This window comes from Mastigoproctus giganteus, chromosome 1 (assembly GCF_048544385.1).
Source record: "Mastigoproctus giganteus isolate SK-2022 chromosome 1, ASM4854438v1, whole genome shotgun sequence".
In the NCBI taxonomy this organism is placed as follows: Eukaryota; Metazoa; Arthropoda; class Arachnida; order Uropygi; family Thelyphonidae; genus Mastigoproctus; species Mastigoproctus giganteus.
Genome location: NC_143575.1, coordinates 24,208,240 through 24,234,471, shown reverse-complemented (window position 1 = coordinate 24,234,471; position 26,232 = coordinate 24,208,240). Strand labels below are relative to the sequence as shown.

Below are 26,232 nucleotides of genomic sequence, written 5' to 3'. Positions count from 1 at the left end.
GGATTGAGCAAGAGATCCCTATGCTTTCAAATCAGCAGAATTAACTATTGCAGAAGATGAACTGACAGAAATAAGAAACGATAGAGGACTGAAACTAAAGCACTCATCAACAGATTTGCCCTCATTCTGGTTGTCTCTCCGACAGGAGTCCCCCATTATCACAAAGAAGGCGATTGAAGCACTCCTTTTCTCCCCATCGTATCTGTGTGAGGCTGGCGTTTCTGCTATGAACACGATGAAGAGCAAGAACGGGTTGAGGTTTAAAATATTGGAGGACTTGAGGGTAAGCTTATCAACCATCCATCCAACCTCGGACAAGAGACATCACCAAGCACAGGTTTCATACTGATATTTTTATATAAACGATACTTTAAATTTAATCATTTTAATTTTTTTTTTTTATAAATGATATCTGATTTCAATAATTGGAATAATAACAAATATGAATATAAATTTTAAAAATAAATCTTTTGAAATCCCGAGCAATGTTATCTTTAAAAATAACACAATGATTAGAATTTTAGTTATTGAATTTTTAAATACACTCTTTTTTTTTTTTTTTTAGTTATCAAATTCTCTTTAAAAAACCTGATTGTGTGCCTTGACAATTTTAGCACTTTGTTCAGTGCCCCGTGAGTTGAAAATCGGTGATCTAAGTTTCTTGTAAAATACGCAATGTCCGATTTAGGATCAGGAACTGAAGCATGGACAACACAAGAGACCAAAGAGAATCCTTGACACTTGAATATGCATCATACGGCTGTTTTGAGCAATAGGTCTCCTGTAAACATTAAATCCAGAAGGTGTTCTTCACTGACAATTCTTAACTCATCTGTGACACTTGGAGATCTGTGTGCATTTATATGAAATATTTGCATTGGATTCATTACTGTATTGTTGTTTTTATTCGTAAGAATGCAGTTGGAAATAGTCGTAAATTCATTTGTTTTCGAAAGAGGTACAGCATTCTGCGTCGGTTTGAGCTTTGGTTTCTAGCGAAACTGAAATAGCATACCATGCAGTTACTGAACGACACCTTTCTGAGGCCAAAATCCTCAGTGTTCAACACACAATTATACAAAATTACTGACAGCCGAAATCCTCCAAATGAAACCTCACGAAGGGCTCGATTAAATGTTCCTTCGTCGCTCCTTTTTCATTTTGGACTTCTGGTCATTTATACGCATGCACCAGGGAGTCAATCTCTTTTCCTTTTAAGAAAAACTAGCGAAGAATGGCATTAAACAAAATTATCCAATGTGTTGAAAGCAAGATTCAAAGCGGAATCGATATCCTGCAGACAATGTCTACGCGTTCAAGCATGGAATGAAGCTGATGAAAAAGAGATCGCCAACAGCTTCAAACACTCTGGAATTACCGCCTTGAATGATGCAATGGTGAAGTTTAGCAAGCTTCTTCCTGTACTAATTTAATCCTGAGTTACATATTACAAATAAGATTATACTACATTGAATAATCCATACAACATCTTTCCGATGTAACGACCGTTTTTCTCCTTCCCCTGGAGGGTCGTTACATAGAGCTTGGACTGCATATAATGCTGACTTTCGACTGCCTAAATTCTATCAACAATCGCCACCCACTAACCTGTCCCTCAGTGTCATTGAGATCATGCAGCTGGCGCATGCTTTTAGATGCCTCAACACACTACTTTGGTAGGATTTTGTAACTCACCAATACGAACAAGTGACTATTTCTACAGGTGCAATGAACTCTTTGGATGTCCCTTCTCATCTGGCCACTCAATCTACATGAGGATGCTTAATGATGCACTCTGTTAAATAGAACACTTCTCCTAACATATGTTAAGTACAAAAGATCACGTTTCATTAATAGGTGTATAACAGTCTTCTCACCTTTCGTGCATATCACAAATATTTCTCTCACACACAGAAAAAAAAAATCTATGATTGAGTTCTTGCTATAAAAGTTCCCCTAAACATCTACCAACTCTGCAAAATCTCTCTCTCTCTCTCTCTCTCTCTCTCTCTCTCTCTCTCTCTCTCTCTCTCTCTCTCCCCCCCCCTCACAAACTGTCAACCTGCTGGAGTTTCCAATAATCTTCCTCTTTCACATAAATGTAATTAATGCAGAACTGTGAAACAGAATACTGACGTTATAAAGAAACCTTTTATTACACAATTAGACCAATTACAGAAACTATTCTAAAAGTTAAATTTTAAACAAATCAGTAAATTATAAAGAAAGCAAATGAATCATTACAAAATGAATAAAATACAGAGAAGATAGAAACTAAGGCTAAAATGTCAACAGATGTAGATTATAAAAAAGGAAGGTGTGTTGAATTGGAAAATTGAAGTGAATGATGGTGAGCAATAATTTTATTATCAGTTAAAATGAAAAGCATTTTGCCTCAATTACAGAGATTTTTATACTGAAAACAAATCCTTTTGAAGGGAGATTCATTCAGAATGCAGTTTCTTATGTTTGTACAAGTTGGACGTCCGAGAAAATGCTTTCCCACACGTTGCACACGTGAAGGGTTTCTCTCTGGTGTGGATTCTCATGTGCGCAGAGAGAATGGAAGAGTATGAAAACGTTTTTAGGCAAACCTCACACGAAAAAGGCTTCTCACCCGTGTGGATTGTAGTGTGGCTCACGCAGTGTTCTCGTCGTGAAAATGCCTTGTGACAGAATTCACACGAATAGGGCTTTTCGTTCAAATGCACTTTCTTGTGTTGCCTTAAAATTGATGCATCATAAAATGTCTTTGCGCATTTGTCGCAGGAAAATGTCCTTTCTCCGATGTGCATCCTCTTGTGTCTTGATAGACCCGATGAAGTCGAGAAGGATTTCCCACAATATTCACACGCGAAAGGCTTCTCTTTGGTGTGAATTCTGAGATGTGTTAAAAGGTTTGAATTTCTTGAGAACGTTCGCTCACAAATATCACATTGGAAAGGCTTCTCACTAGAGTGCGTCCACATGTGGTCTACAAGTTGCTGCTTTCGTGAAAATCTTTCATCACAAATGGCACAACAGAAAGGCTTTTCTCCTGTGTGGATTCTTTTGTGCACAACAAGGTTGGATGATTGGCTGAATGTCTTCCCACAAGTTTCGCAAGTGAAAGACTTCTTATTGCTGTGGATATCCTCATGGCTGTGAAGATCAGATAATGAAAGAAATGTTTTCTCGCAAGTTGCACATCTGAAGGTATTCTGTTCACAATGTACTTTCATGTGCTGATGCAGAGATGAAAGCTCTGAAAATGTCTTGTCGCAAAGATGACAGATGAGATGAGATCCCTCGTTATCAGTCATCTCAGTAATGAAAGGCGTTGCTAATTATTCACCTGAAAAAAGATCAAAACCTTTTTATAAAACATGATAGAAAACTGTAAATTCAATTTATAATTACAATTACTCATGCCAAGTAAGAAAGAAAGGACAATGGACCATCATGGTGTTCACTCAATTAAAGGAATATTAAATAATATGATCGACTGTTCATTCACTACCTAGGTTTAAGTGAGCGATGATATCGTATACTGTATGTTCTTCAGGGGCCCTAGACGTAAATCCAAACCCGCCAGTGCCATTGTCAAATTTATACCAAGTACATGAATGGGCGTGGATGACTGTTGTGTAGGGTTTTTGTAGTGATGACATAAAAAAAAAGATTTTAGGGTCCCCGTGAATGATTCCATCTACCCATATTTATTTTGTCTGTAAGCTGCGTGTGTTCTTTAGTCGATTTGCTTGTTTTGGTGAACGAAAACCCCCAGTTTCTGGAGGGAAAACCTTGCTATCTATGCCTGAGACAGACTAACTCAGCCATGAAGTGAAAAAAGCTCATCAAAGTTCCTCGCTTCATCGACGGGACTCGAACCGAGCCTTTTCCACCCGATGTGGGGAGGAAGGTTACGATACCACTGTGCTACTGCGCAGACAGAACAATAGATAAAAAAAAATGTAGTAAGGGCAGAATTAATGGGATACCTCGTTCCTGGGCAACGCGACGCTGTCACCCCCTCGCTAGTAAACAAACCTATCGCTTGGAAGGTATATAGGTACACTGAATTCATGTAGACGGTAATTCGATTTCGATGTCAGTATGGATAAACGTCGTGAGTTAACCGACTTTGAAAGAGGGATGATAGTGGGTGCCCAACGCATAGGTCAATCTATCGCGAACGTGGTACAGAAATTGCACTATCCCTGTTCATTTACAGAATAACATCTCATCGTGGACAGCGCTGTGGGCGGAGAAAGGTGGCCGTCGACGTTAGTATCGCATTATTTCAGCCAATCAGAGAGCAACAGTGCACAAATCACCGCCGACTTCAACGACGGAGGTGCCAGAAACGTCTCTCCCAAGTCCATCACGTGATCATAAGCTGCAATAGGTTATAGGATCTGCTGTACCACCAGAGTCCCATTAATAACACCACGAGACAGGACTCTATGCCTCAACTGGGCAAAAGAACATTGTCACTGGAACGGTTAGAGACGGGTCTCCTGTTCTGATGAGTCCAGTTTCTAGTTATTTCAAGTGGACTGGAGGCTATTGTTAGACCACACTTAGAATACTATGTTCAAGTATGGAGAACGTTGTTGTTATTTGGTTTTTAGGAGCATTAGCAACTAAGGCCATATTGCTCCGGGATATCCGGTGGTCATTCCCTGACCTTTCCGCATCCTCCGTATTTGGTGTTGACGGGCTCGAACCCCGGTCTAATCAAGAAGCTTGTGCTACGCACTGCTGCTCCTTCCCACCTGGCAAGGGGGCGCCTATGGAGAACGCACCTAATGGAAGGCATTGCCTTATCAATCCACATCGAATGTGGATTGCTGAGCTTGGGAATTAGGCACCTTAGAGGAGACTTTATTGAGATATTTAAGGCTCTGACAAGCGCAAGTAAAATAATGAGGGCGAAATTTTCACGGTTATAAATGATTCTAGGCCTAGGGGCCATAAAATCAAGTTATGGGGAGGGAGATGTTTAGACTGAATTACAGGAAATTTTTTTTTTTTGGCCAGCAAGTTAAAAATTACTGGAATAAGTTACTTACGGGAGGAGGGAAACTTATAGGTTGTCTATTTCCTTTTCTGTTATTAATTATTATTTTATTTAATTTACTTATTAATTTGATTTTATTATTTTATTTTTTTCTTGGTTGACCTTCCATCGACCGAAAATCCTATCCATAGTTTTGCTGATGACAGCACATTGCAATCCACTTTCCAGTTTCAGTAACCATGTCCTACCGGAACAGCTTCAACTTCTCCAATCCTTAAACACTGATCTCCTGGTAATTCTCCAGTGGCGCAATGATAACTTAATTGATTTCAATCCATCTGAAACTCCGTCCTGTCTTATATCTCGCAAAACGGGTTCTTCTTCTCAGAGGAGTAGTCGGGTTTCCTTGGCAAATTTGTGTCTACGCACCTTTTTCTCGATAATTTTCCCCCTCCCCGAGAAACCGGGATTTTTTTTCATCCGGCAAACAGGCAAATCCACCAGAGAACATACGCAATTTACAGACAAAATAAATATATTTTTGGAGGTAATCATTTAGAGAAGACCTTAATATCATAATTTGTTTTTGTGTAACGAACTTTATATAGCGAATTTTCGTATTTAGCGAAATTCTTGAATTCTTCTTGGTAATTGCATTTAAAATGGACCGGCCCAAAGGAAAGCCAAGAGATACTAGATATAATGGAGCGCAGAAAATGCTTTAAGAACAAGATGTAGAAAAATATAAGATGTATGACAGTTTGATTAAAATGGAAATAGGAAGACTAAACCGACATGGATGGAGGAGAGATGTAAAAGGATTGAATATCTGCAAAATGAGCATAAGGAACATCTAGTCCACAAAGAAGTGAGGGAACTATGCAACATCAGGAAAGACCGTGCAACAGACCACATTCTGGATAAAAACAACAAAGAAATTGTGGACAAACAACAGAAAATGGATATCTAGCATGTATATCTGAGGGTACTATATTGCGAGGACGACAGACAACTAGGAAATGACAACATCATAACAGAAGGCGAATATCGAGATTTTCTAATGGAAGTGGAGCAAGTGATTAAATTAATGAAAAATAACAAAGCAACTGTCATTGGTAACATCCCAGCCAAAAGGCTCAAATGCCTCGGAGCAACTCAATATTTTCGATAATATCCTAAATGGAGGGAAACTATCCCTTGTTTCTCTGAAATCCATCTTTATTCCCATACCAAAAAAGAAAAGCCTGACAAGCCACTCCATGAATGTCCTCTTGATTATGCTGTACGACCTCTATGGTGAAACCATTATAGATTTAATACAAGGTCTTTAAGAAGGAATTACTCTTAATGATTCAGTTATCAGTAATCTGCGATATGCAGATGATACTGTTCTCATTGCAATCTCAGAAGAAAAGCTATAAACACTCCTCAACAAACTGGTAACAGCCAGTAAGCAGATAGGCTTAACAATTAATGCTAAAGATCAAAACTATGGTTATAACCAAACGCCTTCCTTGGAATCAAAATACGCTTTTGCAACTCCCCCATCGAACATGGGAGTAGCTTTAAATATCTAAGGAAGATCTTTACAAATAATAATTACAGAAATTAGAATTGGTATGGCCAAAGAGGCATTTAAGAATCAAGAACTTGCTCTGAAACGAAAGTGGATTTCCAGAAAAGACATCGAATGGCCAAATATTACACATGGAGCGAGCCCTCTCCTATATGGATGTGAGACCTGGGTCATATGGAAATCAGGACTCTGGAATCCTTCAAGATGTGGACGCTTGAAGTATGCTCAAAATTACGTGGATAGATCGCGTCACCAATGAGCGGATCCTTAAGAGCGCAAGAACCACAAGGCTACTAACTACAATTGCAACGATAAAGACTGCCTTCCTCGGGCACATTATAAGAGGCCCACAATATGACTTGCAGACACTAATCCTACAGGGGAAGATTAAAGACGAAAGAGCGAAAGAAGGATAAATAAAAAGGTAGCTTGATAGCATCAAAGAATGGACGGGGGGGGGTCTTACAACAAAAGAAGTATTTCACAAAGGAAGAGACAATTGGCAGGAAAATGTTGGTCTACAAGGTCAAATTCAATACGGAACCTGAAGATGCATTCGAGCATGCGCTGAAGAAATGGTCGCCTGATTGGTCCTTTCAAAGTTACGTTCTGGACGGCAAATAGATGTATGCTGCTTTGCAGTTTGCACAGAGATTTAAGGATGCATGCAGGCTTCAATCGCCCTCTGAAAACACATTCATTTGGCAAAAATTAATTTTCACACCTTTGCTCTCATCCTGATGGGACATCATTTAAGGGTCGCCACTTCATCAGCTATTTCGATATTGTCAAAATTTCGACTCCTCGGTGAGCCTCGGGTGTCAAATAGCTTGGTACGGAACTGATCTCAGCTGTCAGTGGCGTACTTCTGATACCGGCATCCTTGGCACCTACCCCAATGCCAAGGCATTCCTACGCTACTGCTTCTGCACCTATGCTTTATCTTGCAAGATGATTTATTCCTAATGGGGATTACCCCGACTTCTAATCTCTCTTGGCACAAGCACATTACAAATATTGCTTCCTCTGCATTTAAAAAAAAACTTGGTTTTCTCTTTCGCTCTCGGCGTTACTTTTCTTCCAAACAGCTGCTCACTTTGTATAAATCGCAAATCCGCCGTGCCATGGAATATTCTTCCCACATCTGGGGTGGTGCCCCCAAAACCTCTCTCAGGCTTCTTGATTCCATTCAGAAGAGGGCAGTTAGGTTAATTAATGATTCATCTCTAACAGAGTCTCTCCCCTCGCTGTCTCAGACGTACTGTTTCTGCTGCATGCCTTTTCTACAGATACTTCCATGGGCACTGTTCGTCTGAATTGGCTTCTATAATTTCAGCTCTCTCTTGCAAAACAATCTGAACACGTGGAGCGACCACCCAACATCCATTTACAGTCCAACTTCAAACTCACAGAACCAACTTTTCATCTTCCTTGTTTATTCATTCAACTGCCGTTTTCTGGAACAACCTTCCTTCGTACGCATTTCCTGAAAATTACCGTCTACAGAAGTTCAAGTCCAATGTCAACAAATATCTTCTTTTGTCTTCTCAATCTCCAACCCAAGCACGGTACTAAGTACTATAGGTTCTAATACCTCTCGTGTTTGGGGTTTTTAGATGTACAGAGTCATACATTAAATGTAGTGATTAATGATTCTGTATCGACCTCAATAGAAGGAATATCTTAATTAATACATGTAAGGACTTTGTGCCAATTTTTCCGGTTCTAATTCTATTCGGGCTACTTACTCTAACCTATTCCATCAGTAACTTTAATGCCACTCTCTGTAACACCTTGGTCAAGTCGTATAAATGCTTTCGAACCACTGCGATTGATATCAATCATGTGGTATATCAGATGCACTGTTGCAGTTGTCAGAAAGTAATGAAACAGACGCTATGTCTCTTCATTAGCAAAAAAGCCACCTTAAAACTATATCTTCAGTTGCGATATGGTATAATGTCATGAAAAAACTTAATGCGGTTTGCACGATTTTGCAGAACCCATGTCTAAATCTTATGTTTAAGACTCCTTAACCAAGCTTTAGTAGGTACACGTCCTGATATAGCGTTTTGAAGAAGTGATAGCAAACTCGCAAATAATTTAGACGACGAAGCTACTTTTAAAGATATTGTACCTGTAAGAGCTCGAAAAAAAAAAAAAAGAAAGAAAGAAAACGATTATGCATCATGCGATGAATGTATTCAGGACCCGAAAATCAAATTTAAGATCGAATTTTACTTCAATGTTCTTAGATAAAAGCAATGGCTACTGTCTAAGAACGATTCGAGTTACTGGAAGATCATTGTAGCAAGTTTCACTTTTTGTATAATTTCAAAGTGTTAGCAGAAATGTGAAAAACATGATTTAAGCAAACACTACATATATTTACAGCTATCCCTTTACGAATAGTGGGCATAAAGATGTTAATTGGTCACAGCTTTTAAGAAGAATGATTGGACTCATCTCTTACCATTAATATTTATTATCCTTTAGACGTTCTGATATGTTTGCATAATATCATGTGTTAATTTGCTCATGGATAAATAAGCATTTTATAGATTCTGCTCTACTAGTGGAAGAATAACTTTGTTAGATCCTCCTATAGAGAAGACTCTTGTACACCGAGTAGACAGAAATCCAGGGATATCTGGTAATGTGTAGGTCCACAATTCGCCCGGATAACGGCAGTCATACAGCGAGGCGTTGAGTCCACTCCTTCATAAAAGCTTTCCACAGATATGTCCATCTATGCTTGCTGCACTGCTGTCCATAATTCTGTCCACTCCTGTCTGGAGGACCCAAAGCTCGAACAGACTTTTCCACAGCATCCCAAAGATGCTCCAAAGGATTCATGTCCGATGAACGGGGAGGCCATTCCATTCTAGTAAAATCTGCAGAAGACATTTCGAACCATGATCTTTTAGAGACGTCTCTGTGGGGGAGGCGCACTGTTCTTCTGGAACAGTCGATTGCATCGTGTGGGTGCACGATGAACATGAAAGGATGCAGATTGACTTGAAGGATACACATAACTTGGACTGTTCAGAGATGCGTTTAGACGTACCAGAGATCCCAACGTGTGCAGTTGAACACACCCCAGTTCATTACCCACCGTCCTCGTGCCAGAGTAATTCCTTGTTGAAATGAACGTTGCGCAGATGCGTGCGGTTACCACCGCATACGCACTCTCCCGTCCGCTCGAAATAACTGGAAACAGGACTCATCGGACCAGGAGAGCCTTCTACAGTCATCCAAGGTCCGTTTCCGATGCTCTTTCGTCCAGTTGAGGCATAGAGTGCTGTTTCGTTGAATTTGAAGTTAAATTTTTTTTACAAAAATTGATCCGTGTAAAACACACTTCAGTCACGAAGACAATTTAAAAAAAAAATTGCGATTTCTTCAAGAAAGAGGAAGTTTTATACAAGGCCTATTGAAGTTAGCGAGACTGTGCAACATTTGCCCATTTAACTGCTGTTTACACGTGAGTAAATTCACCTAATATGCGTCTCCTAACAATTATTTTAAAAGAAATTTCAGTGCGTAAATTTTAAACGGATAACCGATGGCGTTTCCGCATGTATGGCGTACTTCTCCTGCGATCAACTAAAATTTATAAACTGGTACCCCGACACTCAGTCGGTGGTTCGACGGCTTTAACTCCCACACTACTTCGCCATTGTTGCTTGTCGCAAAGATCCTTGGGAAATTGGTCACGTGCCAACTGACGCTCGCTTCAGCATGGCGGCAGTCCCGGTGCTAAATTTGCAATCATAGAAACTGGTAGTACAGCTTTCGGTCGTATTCGGTCAGTGTGGTTGCATTTCTACTGTGCTCCGCGTTGCATTTCTACTGTGCTCTGCTGATCAGCATGGATTTAAGAAGGGGCACTCTACAGAGGACGCCATAACATCTCTTTTAAAGTACATTAAGGATTCTTCTGAGAAATATGTTCTTATGGTCTTTATAGACTTCGAAGGAGCATTTGATTCGGTATGGTGGGAAAGTGCCCTTCGATCTCTAGTGCTTGCAGAGTGTAATAGATACATATTTAACACTATAAGGTCATACTTTCAGGACAGATTTATTACTGTGCGTGCACGTCATCTGTCATATAGTGCCAGTGTCTCAAGAGGCTGTCCTCAAGGTTCGGTTTTGGGACCTCTCTTTTGGAATGCAGTTTTAGATCAGTGGCTTGTTAAGGAGAGTACAGAGTTTGCTAAGATAGCTTATGCTGATGACTTTGTGATTGGAGTTTCTGGGCACTCCAGACTTATATTGGAAAGAAAAATACAGTCAGTTTTAGATGATTTAATGGAGTGGGCCAATTTGAACAGACTTATATTGGAAAGAAAAGTACAGTCAGTTTTAGATGATTTAATGGAGTGGGCCAATTTGAACAAATTGAAGATCTCTGCAAGTAAGACCTGTTTTATGGTTTTTAAGAAACAATTTGATTACGGCAGACCTCCAAGAGTTCTTTTAGGTGGAGTTCAAATTCCTTATGTTGCTAAAACTAAGTATTTGGGATTAATCATAGATGACAAACTTTCCTTTTTCCCACATGTTTCACACCTAAATGTAAAAGTAAGACACTTTACAGGCTCCATTGCTAGGATTTCTCGTAAGGAGTGGGGATTGAATAAGAGGGTGTTGTCATTGTATTATAAGACTATTTTTCTCCAGATAGTGGCATATGCGGCTGTTGTTTGGTTTTCTGTGGTAACTAAAACTAGGATTCGATCGAAACTTTTATCGCTTCAGCGCTCTATGTTATTAACTTTATTAAAAGTACCTAGAACAGCGTCCACAAACGCCCTACAGGTAATTGCTGGTACCATGCCATTGTATTTATTTATTGTCTACAGAGGGTTTTTGTACAAATTGAAAAAGGGTACATCAGTAACGTTTTTGGATATTACAATTGATTTGGAGAATAATATTAGAGAAGAAAAACAACGAATATGGAACAAATTAATGGATTTATGGCAGACCAGTTGGGAAAGTGGTGATGTTGGAGCTGTGACGAGGAAATATATTCCCCAGGTGAACTATGCATTGGCAAAAACCGTGGCATCTTGGTTTACGCCTTCTATGTACACTTATTATTTGTTAACAGGACACGGCTCACTTAGGGCCAAATTATATGAGAGAGGGTTGGAGACAGATCCTTTCTGTACATGTGGCGAGCAAGAGTCTTGGATGCATGTAATTTTTTTATGTCGGGAGTATGAAGACCAAAGGCGGATTTTGATGGCGCATATTCCTGACTTATCATTTGATACAGTGCATTTGCTTATTGCAAATCGTGACTATTTTAATTTATTTCAGGAGTTTTCAGCTGCTGTTTTTGCAAGAAGAACTGTTCTCAGAGCCTTTCTTCAGAGGCAAACCTAGTGTCTTAATTGTCTTCATGGAGTTTCACTATTTGTTTCTACATCTGGCTGGCGGCTGGGGTGCTGGACCTGATTCATGGTGTTGGGTCAGGTGCTCTGGTTGGTTGTCTTTTGTACTGCGATCATGAATACTCCATTCTGGATTCTGCCGTGCTGGATCAGATTCATTGCGTCGGGTCTGGTGGTCTAAAGGTTCTATTATCCATGGCGTACAGTTGGAGATTGCTGGATAGTATCGTTATTGGTTTTGGAGGTTCCAGTGCATGTGAAACAGCAGCTGAGGAAATATTCAGTTGAACTGTGATTTTTGAAGTTTATAGTTGTGCCATCCAGACTATTGAATATTATTGTGTTTTATTATACGTGTTTTTTTTTTTTTTTTTTTTTTCCTGCTGGCTCCCTGGTATGGGCAACCCGGGGAGCGGGATTGCTGGCACTCACTGGTATTGCACTACCTCCAGTGGGTGCGGGATTTCAAGTGCGAATTGCGCTACAGTAAAATCAGACTCAGGTAATTTAACATACTTTTTAAGGACTGCTTTGTAAAGACTATATATTCCCAAGTTCTCAAGGTAGATTTGGGCTTATGCCTGGGAGCTACCCTGAATAAGAACACACTTGCACACACACACGAGAGTTTAATGTTTGTCAGAGCATATAATTATATGTAAATAGATCTTGTATATAAATCATGTATATACTTTTATGTACATAATGTTGAGACTATATTGTGTGTAATTAATAAATGAATGAAAAAAAAAAAAAATGTGCTCCGCGTTTACTGTCTAATTGAAAGTTAGTCTTAACAAATTCCATATGAGTAGTACCTCCATGATCCTAATGCTACTAGCTACAAGATGTTCTTGTTTCACCTGCGACTTTATCAGGTAATTAGTATTCATAGTATTCCGGGTAAAGAAACAGAGCAAAGTCACCTGATCCTTCAAGGCTATCGACTATCTTTGTTGAAAGTGCCCTTTGAACAATACAGCCTAAGGAAAAGGAATCAGAGACTAACCTCTTAATCCCTTACTTCCACAACCAATTAGTTAAAAGTAACGGAAATACTCCTTCCTTGCCACAACGCATATTTGATGTTAACTCAACGATAAAGCAAATGAAACAGCACGATGTTGATGGATACAATGTCCCACAACGACCAACCCCACAATACGCCAATCCAGGTTACAGCTACTCTCAAGGATATGTTGTAGTGCAGCCAGTGGCATGTGTAGTGACCAAATCAAGTCAGCATGCAATACCAGCAACCGTTATTAAGCCAATCTATATATCATCAGCTGACTAATTTTGATCTAAACCAACAACAAGCTATCAGTATCCAAACTCAAGCTCTTTCACAACCAACAATGTCTACAATATCAAACATTAGCAGCAAAAGGTCAACCCCAGTTAATCCAGGCAATAGCAATGAATGGAAGACACCATCAAGAAAAACAATGAGAAACAGCCCCGGATCTGATACAAGAAATGTCAAAGCAAAAACAATACTCAACAGTAACGAGCAACAAATTCGATGAACTAGCTCGAGACACGGAAGGGGACGACGGAGAAAAAGATGAAAGGCAAACGAGGAAATCCTGATGTATCTGCCATCCATATAGAAATTGGGGACATAAAACCATCACTAGAAAAACTAAACTGAATTCTTCCCGAAGAATATATCTATAAAATAGAAAACAGACAAAAGATCAAAATTATGCCAAAAACTAGTAAAGCATATATTCCTATAGCCAAAGCACTAGAAAATACCGATTACAGCTTTTATACCCATTCACCAAAAGAAAATAGATGCTATGGGGTTGTACTGCGAGATGTACACTACTCTACTCTACAGAATTAGTTGACATCAAAGCTGATATAGAAAAACACAACCATCAGGTTGTGAGGATCTGCAATATAAAACAGAGTATCCAAACTGCCTCTATCTATGCTTTTCATCGATGTAATGCCAAAAGCAAACAATAAAGATATATACAATATCGAATGCATCCTTAACACCAAAATAAAATTCGAACCACCTCATAAAAAAAAGGAACTAGTGCAGCGTAAAAGATGTCAACAATATGGGCACACCAAAAAACTTACTGCCAACATCCATTCCGTTGCGTAAAATGGGCTAGAAACCACCCGACAACCAGCTGTCCAAAAATTGGCAGACAAATTCCAGTTAATGCGTGCTTTACAACGGAGCACATCCAGCCAACTAGAAAGGATATACCGTTTATAAGGAGATTCAAGCAAGATTTCCACCGAACAGGGTGAAACAACTGTCAACAACCCAACCAGCAACGACAGGCAATTCAGAGCAAGACAGGACAACAACCTCAAGTCAGACCAGGACTATCACACGCTCAAGTAGTGAAAGAAAGATCCCAGCAATTACAAGAACAGAACAACCTAACGCAAAACATGCCAACACAAGTGCAACAACTCTCTTCATACTGGAAGAAGCTGTAATAAGACAAGCGGAAAATCAGGCAGGGTTGACAGAGGACATAAGAGCGATGCTCAATCTGCTAAAAGCACTTGTAGCAAAACTTAAATAATGATAAAATCGTTAAAAATTGCTCTGTGGAAGGCCAATGGCCTGGATGGACATAGCCAGGAGGTAAAAACATTTATTATTGAACATAACTTAGATATCATATTGATTACAGAAACACATTTTACAAACAGAAATCATTTTAAAATGAACTATAGCTACTACGACACAAAACATCCCAAAGGAACAGGCATCATGAGCTAACCAAGTACAAACCGAATTTTACCCAAACAATGAGTATTGCAGTTGAAGGCTGGAGTGGTCCCATCACGATTTCGGCAGTCTACTGCTCACCAAGCTATAATGTTAGTAAAAATTATTTCATAACCTTGTTCCAAGCTTTTGGAAATAGATTTATGGCCGGAGGCGATTACAATGCCAAGCATGTACAGTGGGGTTCAAGAAGAAACACCGAGGAGCCGAATACTACAAAGAGTAATGTAAGAAAATCACTACGAACATTTATCTACAGGAGATAACAGAAATGTTCCCGATATATTAGACATTTTCATAACTAAAGGTATTGCGGAAGATTACACGGATATAACATCGAGTCTAGACCTATCTTCTGATCACTCCTTCTGATAATCAGAAAGAAACCACCAGTTCTTCCTAATAAACAGACAGATTGGGAATACTTCCAAGGGATAATAAATGAGAAAGTAAACTTAAAAAACCTCTTAAAACATCTGACGATATTGACCTAGCTGTAGAAAACCTAATAACTATAATACAAGCTGCTGCCTGGGAAATTACACCAGAAATAAAAACACACGGGGAAAACAGAATTTGCCGATCATCATAAAACAAACAATATCAGAAAAACGAAGGCTAAGACGAGTCTGGCAACTGAACAGACACCGTGAAGACAAAAGAAATTTTAATAACGCAGCAAGAAATTTAAAAAGAATGCTCTATTCAACAAAAAATGAGTCAATTCAAGAACATCTAGAACTGTTAACAGCAACTGATGCCACTGTCTATGCCTTATGGAAAGCTACTAAAAGAATAAAACAGGCAAATCAACCAGTACCACCCATTAAAAAACCTAACAATGACTGGGCAAAAAGTGACTCAGAAAAAGTCAACACCTTTGCTGGACACCTGGCAAACGTTTTCCAACCATATTCCTCTGAATCTACAGCAGAAGAGGAAGAAGAAATCCATCGTTATCTTTAAGCTTCTTTTCAACTATCTCCACCTATAAAAGCCTTCTCACCAGCTGAAGAAAGACATATCATACAAAGAGAACTGCATTCTGAAAAAGCTCTGGGGTACGATTTGATTACTGGTAAAATACTCAAAGAAACTACCTCCAAAAGGACTAATATTTTTAACGCATATACAATGCCATAATACGCGAGGGTTACTTCCCAGCAGCTTGGAAAGGTGCCCAAATAATGATACTGAAGCCTGGGAACCCTCCAATGAAGTAATATCATATCGGTCCATCAGTGAACTACCAATATTATCAAAAATAATAGAAAAACTAATATTAAAACGGCTGAAACCGATCACAGAAGAAGAAAACTTAATTCCACCCCATCAATTCTAATTTAGACAACAACATGGCACTATTGAACAAATGCATAGAGTTGTCAATTTTATCAACAATTGTCTGGAAACAAAAAAAAAAAAAATATTGCTCGGCTGGGTTCTTAGACATCAGAAAGCATTGGACAAGGTTTGGCATGCAGGATTACTATACAAACTGAAGCAGGTACGACCTCAGCAATTATACCTCACGGAGAGATATTACCAAGTGAAACTGAAAGAACAAACCAAGTTAAACCCAATATTCTCTGGAGTGACACAGGAGTGTCTTGGGACCAGTATTCTATACCCTGTTCACCACTGACCTCCCAGTTAACGGTAGCATCTTTGTAGCAACATTTGCTGATGGCACAGCAGAACTTGTAACTGACGAAAACCCATAATAATTGCAACACAAAGGTTGCAAAAACAGCTTAAGCAGACACGAGCTTGGCAAAAAAAAAAAATTGCTGATGAAAACCAACGAGATAAAATCTACTCGTGTTACATTCACAATGAGACAGGAAACATGCCGAACGGTGAAATTAAATGGCCACGCCATACCGCAAGCACAAGATGCTAAGTACCTTGGCATCCATCTAGACCATAGTTTCCCAAAGTGGGCGCTGAAGTCTTCTGGGGGGGGGGACAATAGTGGGTTCAGAAGCAATTAGGGGGCGTTCAGGCGGTCTAGGGGTCGGTGGCTCCTTATCCGTATTTTTATCTCCTCAGAGTCCAGTGGACCCAGTTCAAAGGTCAACTAATAAATTCTATAATTTTTACTCTATGGGCACTGCTGAAAAATTCGCTATAGGTGAAACCAGAACTGTTCTCTTCGATTTTCCCACTTCAATTTTCAAAACCTTCTTTTGAATTTCACGCAAATGACAAGAATGTGACATCAAGTGTGTATTTTTTTAGGCCTTTTTCTGTTATTTTTCTAAACCCACTCTAATTAGCCTAGGGCCTTTGAAACGCGACAACGCGAGTTACTGTGAGTTGAAATAAGCAATAAAGCGAAACAGTAGCAACAAATGTTTTTCAAAGGCGTACATTTTTGCTGTTTAGGAATAAGTTTCATTACAATCATCAGTCAAGTGTGATAGATAAGTGGAGTCATACAAAGTGTAAATTAAATCTTTTATTTTGTGAATATTGTTGCAAATTTTATTACTTCGTTATGTCTGAATCTAAGAAATGTCGACAGTACAGTATTGAGTATTTGAAATATGGTTTTATTCAGTCTCCTACGAACCAATTATTACCTATTTGCTTGATTTGCCAAAAAGTATTTTCAAATGAAGCAATGAAGCCTTCTAGGCTACAAGATCATTTGACTAAAATGCATGCTGACGAAAAGGATAAAGATTTGTCCTATTTTCAAGTACTAGAATTTTAAACGTCCACTTATATCAAAACTTTTTGCGCTTCATAAGCCAGCATCAGATATCATCAGGAATTCAGTGCGAAGAAGAATCGATGAAATGGCTGAAGACTGAAAAATCATTGTGCGATAATTTGAAGACATGCCAATTTTTCATTCAACTCGATGAATCAACTCTCCCAAATAATGAAGCACCACTCTTTTCATACGTACAATTCATAAAAGAAGAAAAAGTTTGTCAAGAATTATTATTTGCTAAAAATTTGGAAGCAGATACAAAAGGAGAATCTATATTTAATACCATGAATAAGTTTTTTCAAGAGTAAGACATTCCAATTCGTAATATTTTGTCTGCTGCTACTGATGGTGCTCCAGCAATGACAGGGTGCCACAAGGGTTTCATAGCGCATTGTGTAAGATGAAAAATCTTACAAATATAATATTTTGTGGAAGAGGGAGATTTATTTAAAGTAAAACTTATAATAAAGCAATATGGGGGAGCGGAACATTACAAGTCAAGAATATTACTAAGATTAAATTAGGGATTTAATTAAATTAGGCAAGGGATTAAATTAGACAACGTCTATACAAGGGGAGCGGTAAGTGAAAAGCTATTAGCAACCTAGGGACACTTCGATTCTCAGCTCACACAGACAAACCAGAACAATAGAAACCCATAGCAACTGCTATTATTAGAAGGGTCAACTCTGGTAAACAATAGCGGGGTGGACCATGTGTTGTCGGGATGATTTCCTTAATCGGTGACACCTGGACAGTAAAAACGAAACAGATGCTGGGAATTAGATTTGTCTGTCTGGCCGTCGATGATGGCAAGTTTTTAGATCGTGGGAAATTAGTCTGCTACAGTATAACTATAAGCGGCTGACTTCAAAAGGTACTGACAGTCTAAGAAATTTTACAAAATTTCTTAAAATAAGAAGTTAGATCGAGCAATAAGGAGACAGCTTGAGAAAATAAAATTAGCGAATAAGAAGAGAGAGAAATTGATAAAATGAGTAAGATTGGTTAAACAGAAAACTAGGGCAAAATTGACATATGTAGGCAGTACAGAAAAGGAGATGAACAAAAAGTGAGTGAACAGAGAGAGAGAGTTGAGTTTTTTTTTGAGTGTGTTAGAAAATGTGAGCAGTCATACCCTGAGTTGAGATTCATGTGGGTGTTTATGGAAATGAGTTAGAACACAGAGTTGAGAATTTGGGAGTGTTTTGCGAAGATGAGTTAGAGAGAAACCAGAGTTGAGTTTGTGGGTTTTGTGAAAATGGGTTAGTGGGATTCTAAGTTGAGTTTTGTTGGTGCTAGGGAAAATGAAATAGTCAGCGGACACAGCAGTCGAGATTTTCGTCGAGATAAGTAAAATGAGTTAGTAACAAGGACGGTTGAGGGTTCTGTTGTAGTAGGAAATATGTAAAAGTTAACAGTCGAGTGTTTGGACGTGGTGGAAAAAGAGAAGAGTAACGCCCTGGGGAAGTTTTCTTCTTGAAAAAGTTCTTAATAGGTGGAGAGGAAAAACGAGGGTAGCACCCTATGAGTTTTTCCTTGTGATAAGTTTTAATAAAGTGGAGAGGAGAAGGAGTTAGTGTGAGATGCCCTATGAGTTTTCCTTGTGATAGGTTTTAATAAGGTGGAGAGAGAACACCAGTCCCAGTGCAGCAAAGAGTTTCCAAAAAAATCATCTGTAGCAAATTCAGGTGTAGCTGATGAAAGAGATCCCCAGAAGGTACCCTGAGAGCCAGGAAAGCTTGGAACCGCCCCGGAAGGCAAAGGAAAGAAAAAAGATAATAGTAAGTACTGTAAATTAACAAAGCCTGTTCGTGAAACAGTACAGTGATTAATTGATGAAATCAGAGATAGTACTAGACATAACTTGATAAATAAATTATCTCTTAAGTAAATTATATATATAAACAGAGTTTAATTAATTCAAAAAGGTTATCGTAAAATGCAAGAGAAACGAAGGATAAGTAATAGATTAAATTGTTGTTCAGATGATTATAATGTTAGAAAGATAATTGAACTATATAAAAAATCTTGAAATGTTCTAGATAGATAATTGAATATAGTAAATTTTATGAGAATATTTGAATGTCCTAAGGATAGATAATTGAATATAGTGTTTGTATTGATGAAGAACTGTTGATCTAACTGAAAGACTAATAACAAATAGAGACTTTAGGAAAGTTATGATTAGCCTTCAGTGTATTGTAACAGAATGGCGAGAACAGAGTATAATGATGAAAATAGCATATTGATTGGTAATATAAGAATAATATATGCAAGGTATCCTTGACTTAACTTTGTATGCATATTACATGTTTTTTATTCAACTGTATATTTTGTTGTATATACATATGTAAATAAACTTTGTTGTTTATTAATTTGTGAGTTGTTATTCCTGAACACTCAGCCTTTCCGATGGGAATTATACACAATTGAGAAGTTCCCACAAATCTGGAATTCTCCTGTAAAGCAAAGTCAGATGCGTAAGTGGGGGAAATAAGAATAAAGTGGACAAACACATAATAGGGAACAAAACGAAATAAAAACAATAACTAAAAATATAAACAATCATCATTCAATTCCACCCCCCACGATTTGCTTTCTGGGGTGGTTTCAAACTTCCATTTTTTTTTGGCTCACTGAGGATCTCCTTCATCTGCTACACCTAAATTTGCTACAGATGATTTTTTTGGGAACTCTTTGCTGCACTGGGACTGGCATTCTTTCTCCACCTTATTAAAACCTATCACAAGGAAAACTCATAGGGCTTCTCACACTAACTCCTTCTCCTCTCCACTTTATTAAAACTTGTCACAAGGAAAAACTCATAGGGTGCTACCCTCGTTTTTCCGCTCCACCTATTGAGAACTTTTTCAAGAAGAAAACTTCCCCAGGGCACTAGCCTTCTCTTTTCCTACCACGTCCAAACACTTGACTGTTAACTTTTACATATTTCCTACTCCAACAGAACCCTCAAATGTCCATATTACTAACTCATTTTACTTATCTCGACTGCTGTATCCGCTGACTATTTCATTTTCCCTAGCACCAACAAAACTCAACTTAGAATCCCACTAACCCATTTTCATAAAACCCACAAACTCAACTCTGGTTTCTCTTTCCTAACTCATCTTCGCAAAACACTCCCAAATTCTCAACTTTGTGACTCGCCTAACTCATTTCCATAAACACCCACATGAATCTCAACTCGGGGTATGACTGCTCACATTTTCTAACATACTCAAAAAAAAAAAAAAAAAACTCAACTCCCTCTCTGTTCACTCACTTTTTTGTTCATCTCCTTTTCTGTACCGCCTACATATGTAAAATATGCCTTAGTTTTCTGTTTAACCAATCTTACTCATTTTATCAAGTTTCTCTCTCTCTTCTTATTCGCTAATTTTATTTTCTCAAGCTGTCTCCTTATTGCTCGATCTAACTTCTTATTTTAAGAAATTTTGTAAAATTTCTTAGACTGTCAGTACCTTTGAAGTCAGCCGCTTATAGTTATACTGTAGCAGACTAATTTCCCACGATCTAAAAACTTGCCATCACCGAAGGCCAGACAGACTTAAATCTAATTCCCAGCATCTGTTTCGTTTTTACTGTCCAGGTGTCACCGATTAAGGAAATCGTCCCGACAACACATGGTCCACCGCGCTATTGTTTACCAGAGTTGACCCTTCTACTAATAGCAGTTGCTATGGGTGTCTATTGTTCTGGTTTGCCTGTGTGAGCTGAGAGTCGAAGTGTCCTTAGCTTGCTAATAGCTTTTCACTTACCGCTCCCCTTGTATAGACGTTGTCTAATTTAATCCCTTGCCAGTGTTCTTAGTAATATTCTTGACTTGTAATGTTCCGCTCCCCCATATTGCTTTATTATAAGTTTTAATTTAAATAAATCTCCCTCTTCCACAAAATATTATATTTGTAAGATTTGTCATCTTACAATTTGAAACAAGTAGTACCAAATGTACTCACTATACATTGTGTTCTTCATCGTCAACATTTGGTTGCGAAGAATTTAAGTGAACGCTTGCATACTTCACTCCATTACGTTATTAGAGCAGTCAACAAAATTAGAAGCAATTCATTGAGTGACAGATTGTTTAGCCAACGTTGTAGTGAAAACTATGAAAATTTCAATCGTTTGCTGCTTCACACAGAAGTTCGTTGGCTTTCAAAAGGTATTTGTCTGAATCGATTTTACAATTTGTTTGATTCAGTACTAGAGTTCCTAGAAAACAGAAACGACAGATCGCGGGCCAACCTGATTACATCCAAAAATGACATCACTTATTTGACAGACCTCTAAAATATTTAATGAAGTCAACCTACAATTACAAGGTGATGAATGAAATTTAATTAAAACAAAAAGCGTTATTGCCACTTTTGTGGGGAAACTTCTGTTCAAACGGAATCTAGGTCGAGGGGAATATAGCCACTTTTCAAATTTATCAGCAGTGTCTGTCAAAAAGGAAGATTTACTTACATACTGCCAACACTTGGAGGTTCTCCATGCTGATTTTAATGAGCGATTCAAGGATATTCTGAACATGAATATACCAAATTGGGTTCTCGATCCTTTCTCACATGTAAACACAGCAGGATCATCAAATTGAGAAGAGGATCTCATAGAACTCACAACAAATGAAGAACTAAAAATAAAATTCAAAAGTGGATACCAAGAGTTCTGGCTTCAGAAATCAATACCGACACTGTACCCTGGATTATGGGAAATAGTGCAGAAATTTTTAATTGCATTTCCATCTTCTTGTTTGGCTGAGCATGGGTTTAGTGCTGTAGCGAAATTACTGTCTAAGAAAAGGAACCGATTGCATATAACTGAGCGTGGCGATTTACGACTGTTTTTAACGAAAGTTGAACCCGACATTAACAAACTTTTAAAAATGCATCAGGCTTATCCTTCACATTAATTTGTTATTTTTGCTTTGTATTTTTACTTTATATGTTCGAAATAAACAATTTTGATGGTATTTTAATCATTATAATAAGATTCTTGCTAATGCATTTGCAATCTCTTAATATGTATTCCGAATTTTCATATTTAAACCATTGTATGAAACTGTGCATAATGTTATTCGAGCATACACTTTACAACCTTTACATATGGGCTATGTTTCATCAAAATCGGTATAGCAATAACTGTGTTCAAGATGAAGCGCATATTGGCCACCACTTTTTCAATAATTTAACGGGATGAGCAGTAATGTATCATTAGTTGCTATTTACGTTGAAAATATCAAACGGCTTGAACGCGGTAAACTGTTATAATGCGGGGGGGCTACAAAATTTATGTCTTGCAAAGTGGGCGGTGGCCCGAAAAAGTTTGGGAACCTATGATCTAGACAGACACTTAAATTGGAAAATGCACATTTCGACAAAAATCTGGAAACAACTTGGGCTAAAGGCTAGCAAGATGTATTGGCTAATTGGAAGAGATTCCAAGTTATCACTGGCAAACAAGCTACTGATATACAAAGTTATAGCGATTCAATGTGGACCTATGGCATCCAGCTTTGGGGCACCCCCAGCACCTCAAATATAGAAATAATACGCTTTCAATGAAAGATGCTGAGAACCATTACCAACTTTCCCTCGTATGTCACCAATAAAATGATACAATGAGACCTGCACGTGCATTTACAGTGAGAAATACCAACAACGACTAGAAGCGCATCCAAATTACCTGGCGATGAAAGTGTTGGATAACAGCGAAGTTCCCAGAAGATTAAAACGCCAACATCCGCTGGGCTTAGTGTAATGCAGTGCTCAATGTTTTAACTAAACTGATCTGTTGGGTGTGAATGCAGTCTCCAGTGATGAAGTAAACTCAATAGAAGTGTGGTCACTGGACGCCTCCTTCATTCAAGACATCCTACTGACATTTCTCATTCATCACATTTACTTAATGTTCGTTTTCTCAAACAGATTTGCAAATGAGCAGGGAAAACTTTGAAAGCTGGCACATCCGGTTTAGCTGAGGGAGGAGGTATAAGTCAGTGCAGTGATCGACAACTTTCGCTCTTCCCACCGCTACGTTCAGTTCCTGTCACATGACTCCTTCCGCCCTCCCTCGCTGCCCCACAACCGCGCCGAAGCGTCAGTTCATTAAGAATGAGTCCACTTTCTACCATTGAGAAGATAGCGCGGGTCACTGCCGCCGCAATGCTGAAGAGAGCGTCGGTTGTCACGTGACCGATTTCCCGAGCATCTTTGCAACAAGCGGCGATGGCGAATTAGCGTGGAAGTTAATTCCGTCCCCCCACCGACTGCGTGTCGGCGTACCAGTTTCCAAATTGCGTTGATCGCGGGACAAGCGCCGACACGTGATGAAATTCGCGGTGGAGAAGCTGGAGTACCAATTTCTACGGATGCGATGCGATGCGATGATCGCAGGAGAATTACGTCATACCTGCGGGAAAGCGATCGGTTTAAAATTTATATTCTGTATTGTAATTTCTGTTTTCTGACCATTAAAATAGTGAAGAGCACCTCTCGTGCTTGGAGAAGTGCACAATCGATTAACTTTGTTGAAGTTTCAACTAAACTCTTGACCACGTCCATCAGACAGTACTGGAAAGAGAAATGTTTTCCATCGGACTTCAAATGTAATCTTATTTTCTGCTCGTTAGAATCCTCCACTCATATTTCTACAAATAAAGGAAATTTTGGAGAAATGGGCGAGTTGCTATCGAATTCTGACCCAGTTTTGAAAGAACATATTTTTAGAATTGAACGTTCATCTGATCCGAATGAACCTTCGTATTTATCGCCAAAGATTCAAAATGAGTTTATCAACATTTTAGGAAATTATGCGAGAGAGAGAAAAGATAAGCAAACAATATGAAACACGATAAATATTTTGGAATTCTATTTTACAGTATACCAAACGCAACCCACACTGACCAAATGCATAAAGTAATTAGAAATTCCATATTGTAGTTGACAATATGGAATATTGTCAACTACAATATGGAATATTGTCAACTACAAGGCCTCTGAGCAATGTGGCCTTAATTGCTAATGCTCCTAAAAACCAAATTACAAACAAACAACAAACTGCCGGTTTTGCACGACCATTGGTGGGTGCGGGATTTTCTGGTGATACGTTAGCACTGACAGAGGAGTAGACCCGGGTTAGCTTCTTGTGGTAGGGCGAGCATAGAGTGCTATTTGTCCATTGGTGGCTGCCACCTGATGGCAGAGAGGCCTGGTCAATACACATTTACGCTTCAAGGCCGAGCTGATCAAGGGTTTTTTTTTTCTTTTCTCACCACGACAGTTGGAGGTAGGCGAATAGTCCTGGTACCACTGTGAGACATAAGCACTGCCTTGCGTTTTCTGGGTTTATTTTATGCACGCAACATTTCTCGTGCTTCAAAAGAAAAAAAAAAAAGAAAACACATCAAAACTAGTGGGGGTGGACAAACCATACGAGTGCTGGCAGTGCGTTTTCGCATTTCAGAGTGAAGGTGGATCCATGCGTGATCTGTTTTGCGTATGGGGTCATTGCAGTGAAAAGACGGAAAAGAAGATGGGCTGTTCATCCCCATCAACATTTGTAGGTGGGAATTACATAACCTCCACAAAATTAATGGACGACAGAACAAGTTTTGTAATTATTTTAGAATGTCGGTGGCATCGTTTGATGAGCTGGTGGGCCAATTCCAAGGAACGATTCAAGCTAGGCAAGGTTTGATACCGGGCTTGTCATTTTCTCCACAGGAAGTGTTGGCAATAACTCTCAGTAAGTCCATAAAGAGAAGATTAGTTGAAATCCGACAGCGTTGTTGGCAACAGTGTTGTGTAGACAGCGCGCGACACAAGTGGCACGTTTGCATAAAAAGACCAATTAGACACCATGTACTTAGAAAATTTGTGCGATTTTTGCAGCTTGCGTTCGGCATTTCTTTCAGAACGCGACGACAAAGTAAACGGACGACAGAGGATAACATGACCCATTTCTTCCGGTGATTTATAGAACGGACGACACTTTGCTGTCACCTGTTGCGCGACACAAACGCATGCATAAAAGCAAACTAAACTGTAGGATTACCATAAACAGCGTCCTCCCCACATTAGTGGGAAAGACTGCAATTCGAATCCTTCGATGGCGTTCTGTTGTTATTTGGTTTTTAGGGGCATTAGCAACAAAGGCCATATTGCTCCGGTGCGGTGGTCATTCCCTGACCTTTCCGCATCCTCCGTATTTGGTGGTGACGGCCTTGAACCCTGGTCTAATCAAGAAGCGTGTGCAACGCACTGCTGCTCCTTCCCACCTTGCTACGGAGGCACCGCGATGACGTGGGAAATAATAATGGACTTCGTTCACATCGTGGTTGAGTTAGTCAAATCTAGGCGAGCATTGCGTAATTTTTTTCTATCAGAAAATTGGAACTAAAAAAACATCCTTTGGTTTTTGGGTTTTTAATCCTGCAAACAGATAAATCGAGCACATAAAACACGCACTTACAGACACAATACCGTCGCCTGACAGTGTTGGCAATGGCCGTCTCTCTAATGCACCGTGTATGGCGTCGGTTCAGAGTGACTCAAAGACAATGGCGATTGACGCGATCCGTGATATTTCGGCAACCCACCCCTGAAAAAAGCCACAAAATCTCACCTCAGGCGCTCCTCAAGAAGAAGAAAAACACGATGGAAAACTTGAACACCTTCCAGCATTCACAGATCGTAGTATTATCCAAATGATCACGAGCGGTGTCCACGCGTATCT

The 26,232-nt window shown here is 39.0% G+C and overlaps 1 protein-coding gene across 1 annotated transcript; it reads right to left on the bottom strand.

Moving 5' to 3' along the window:
- Nucleotides 1–2,319: 2,319 nt before the first annotated feature.
- LOC150090640 (uncharacterized) lies at nucleotides 2,320–26,232 on the bottom strand. The gene is made up of 2 exons (XM_090379284.1): nucleotides 26,122–26,232; nucleotides 2,320–3,334 (listed from the first exon to the last, which is right to left on the bottom strand). The coding sequence occupies exon 2, from the start codon at nucleotides 3,300–3,302 to the stop codon at nucleotides 2,445–2,447; it is 858 nt and encodes a 285-aa protein (XP_090235410.1). The 5' UTR covers nucleotides 3,303–3,334; nucleotides 26,122–26,232; the 3' UTR covers nucleotides 2,320–2,444.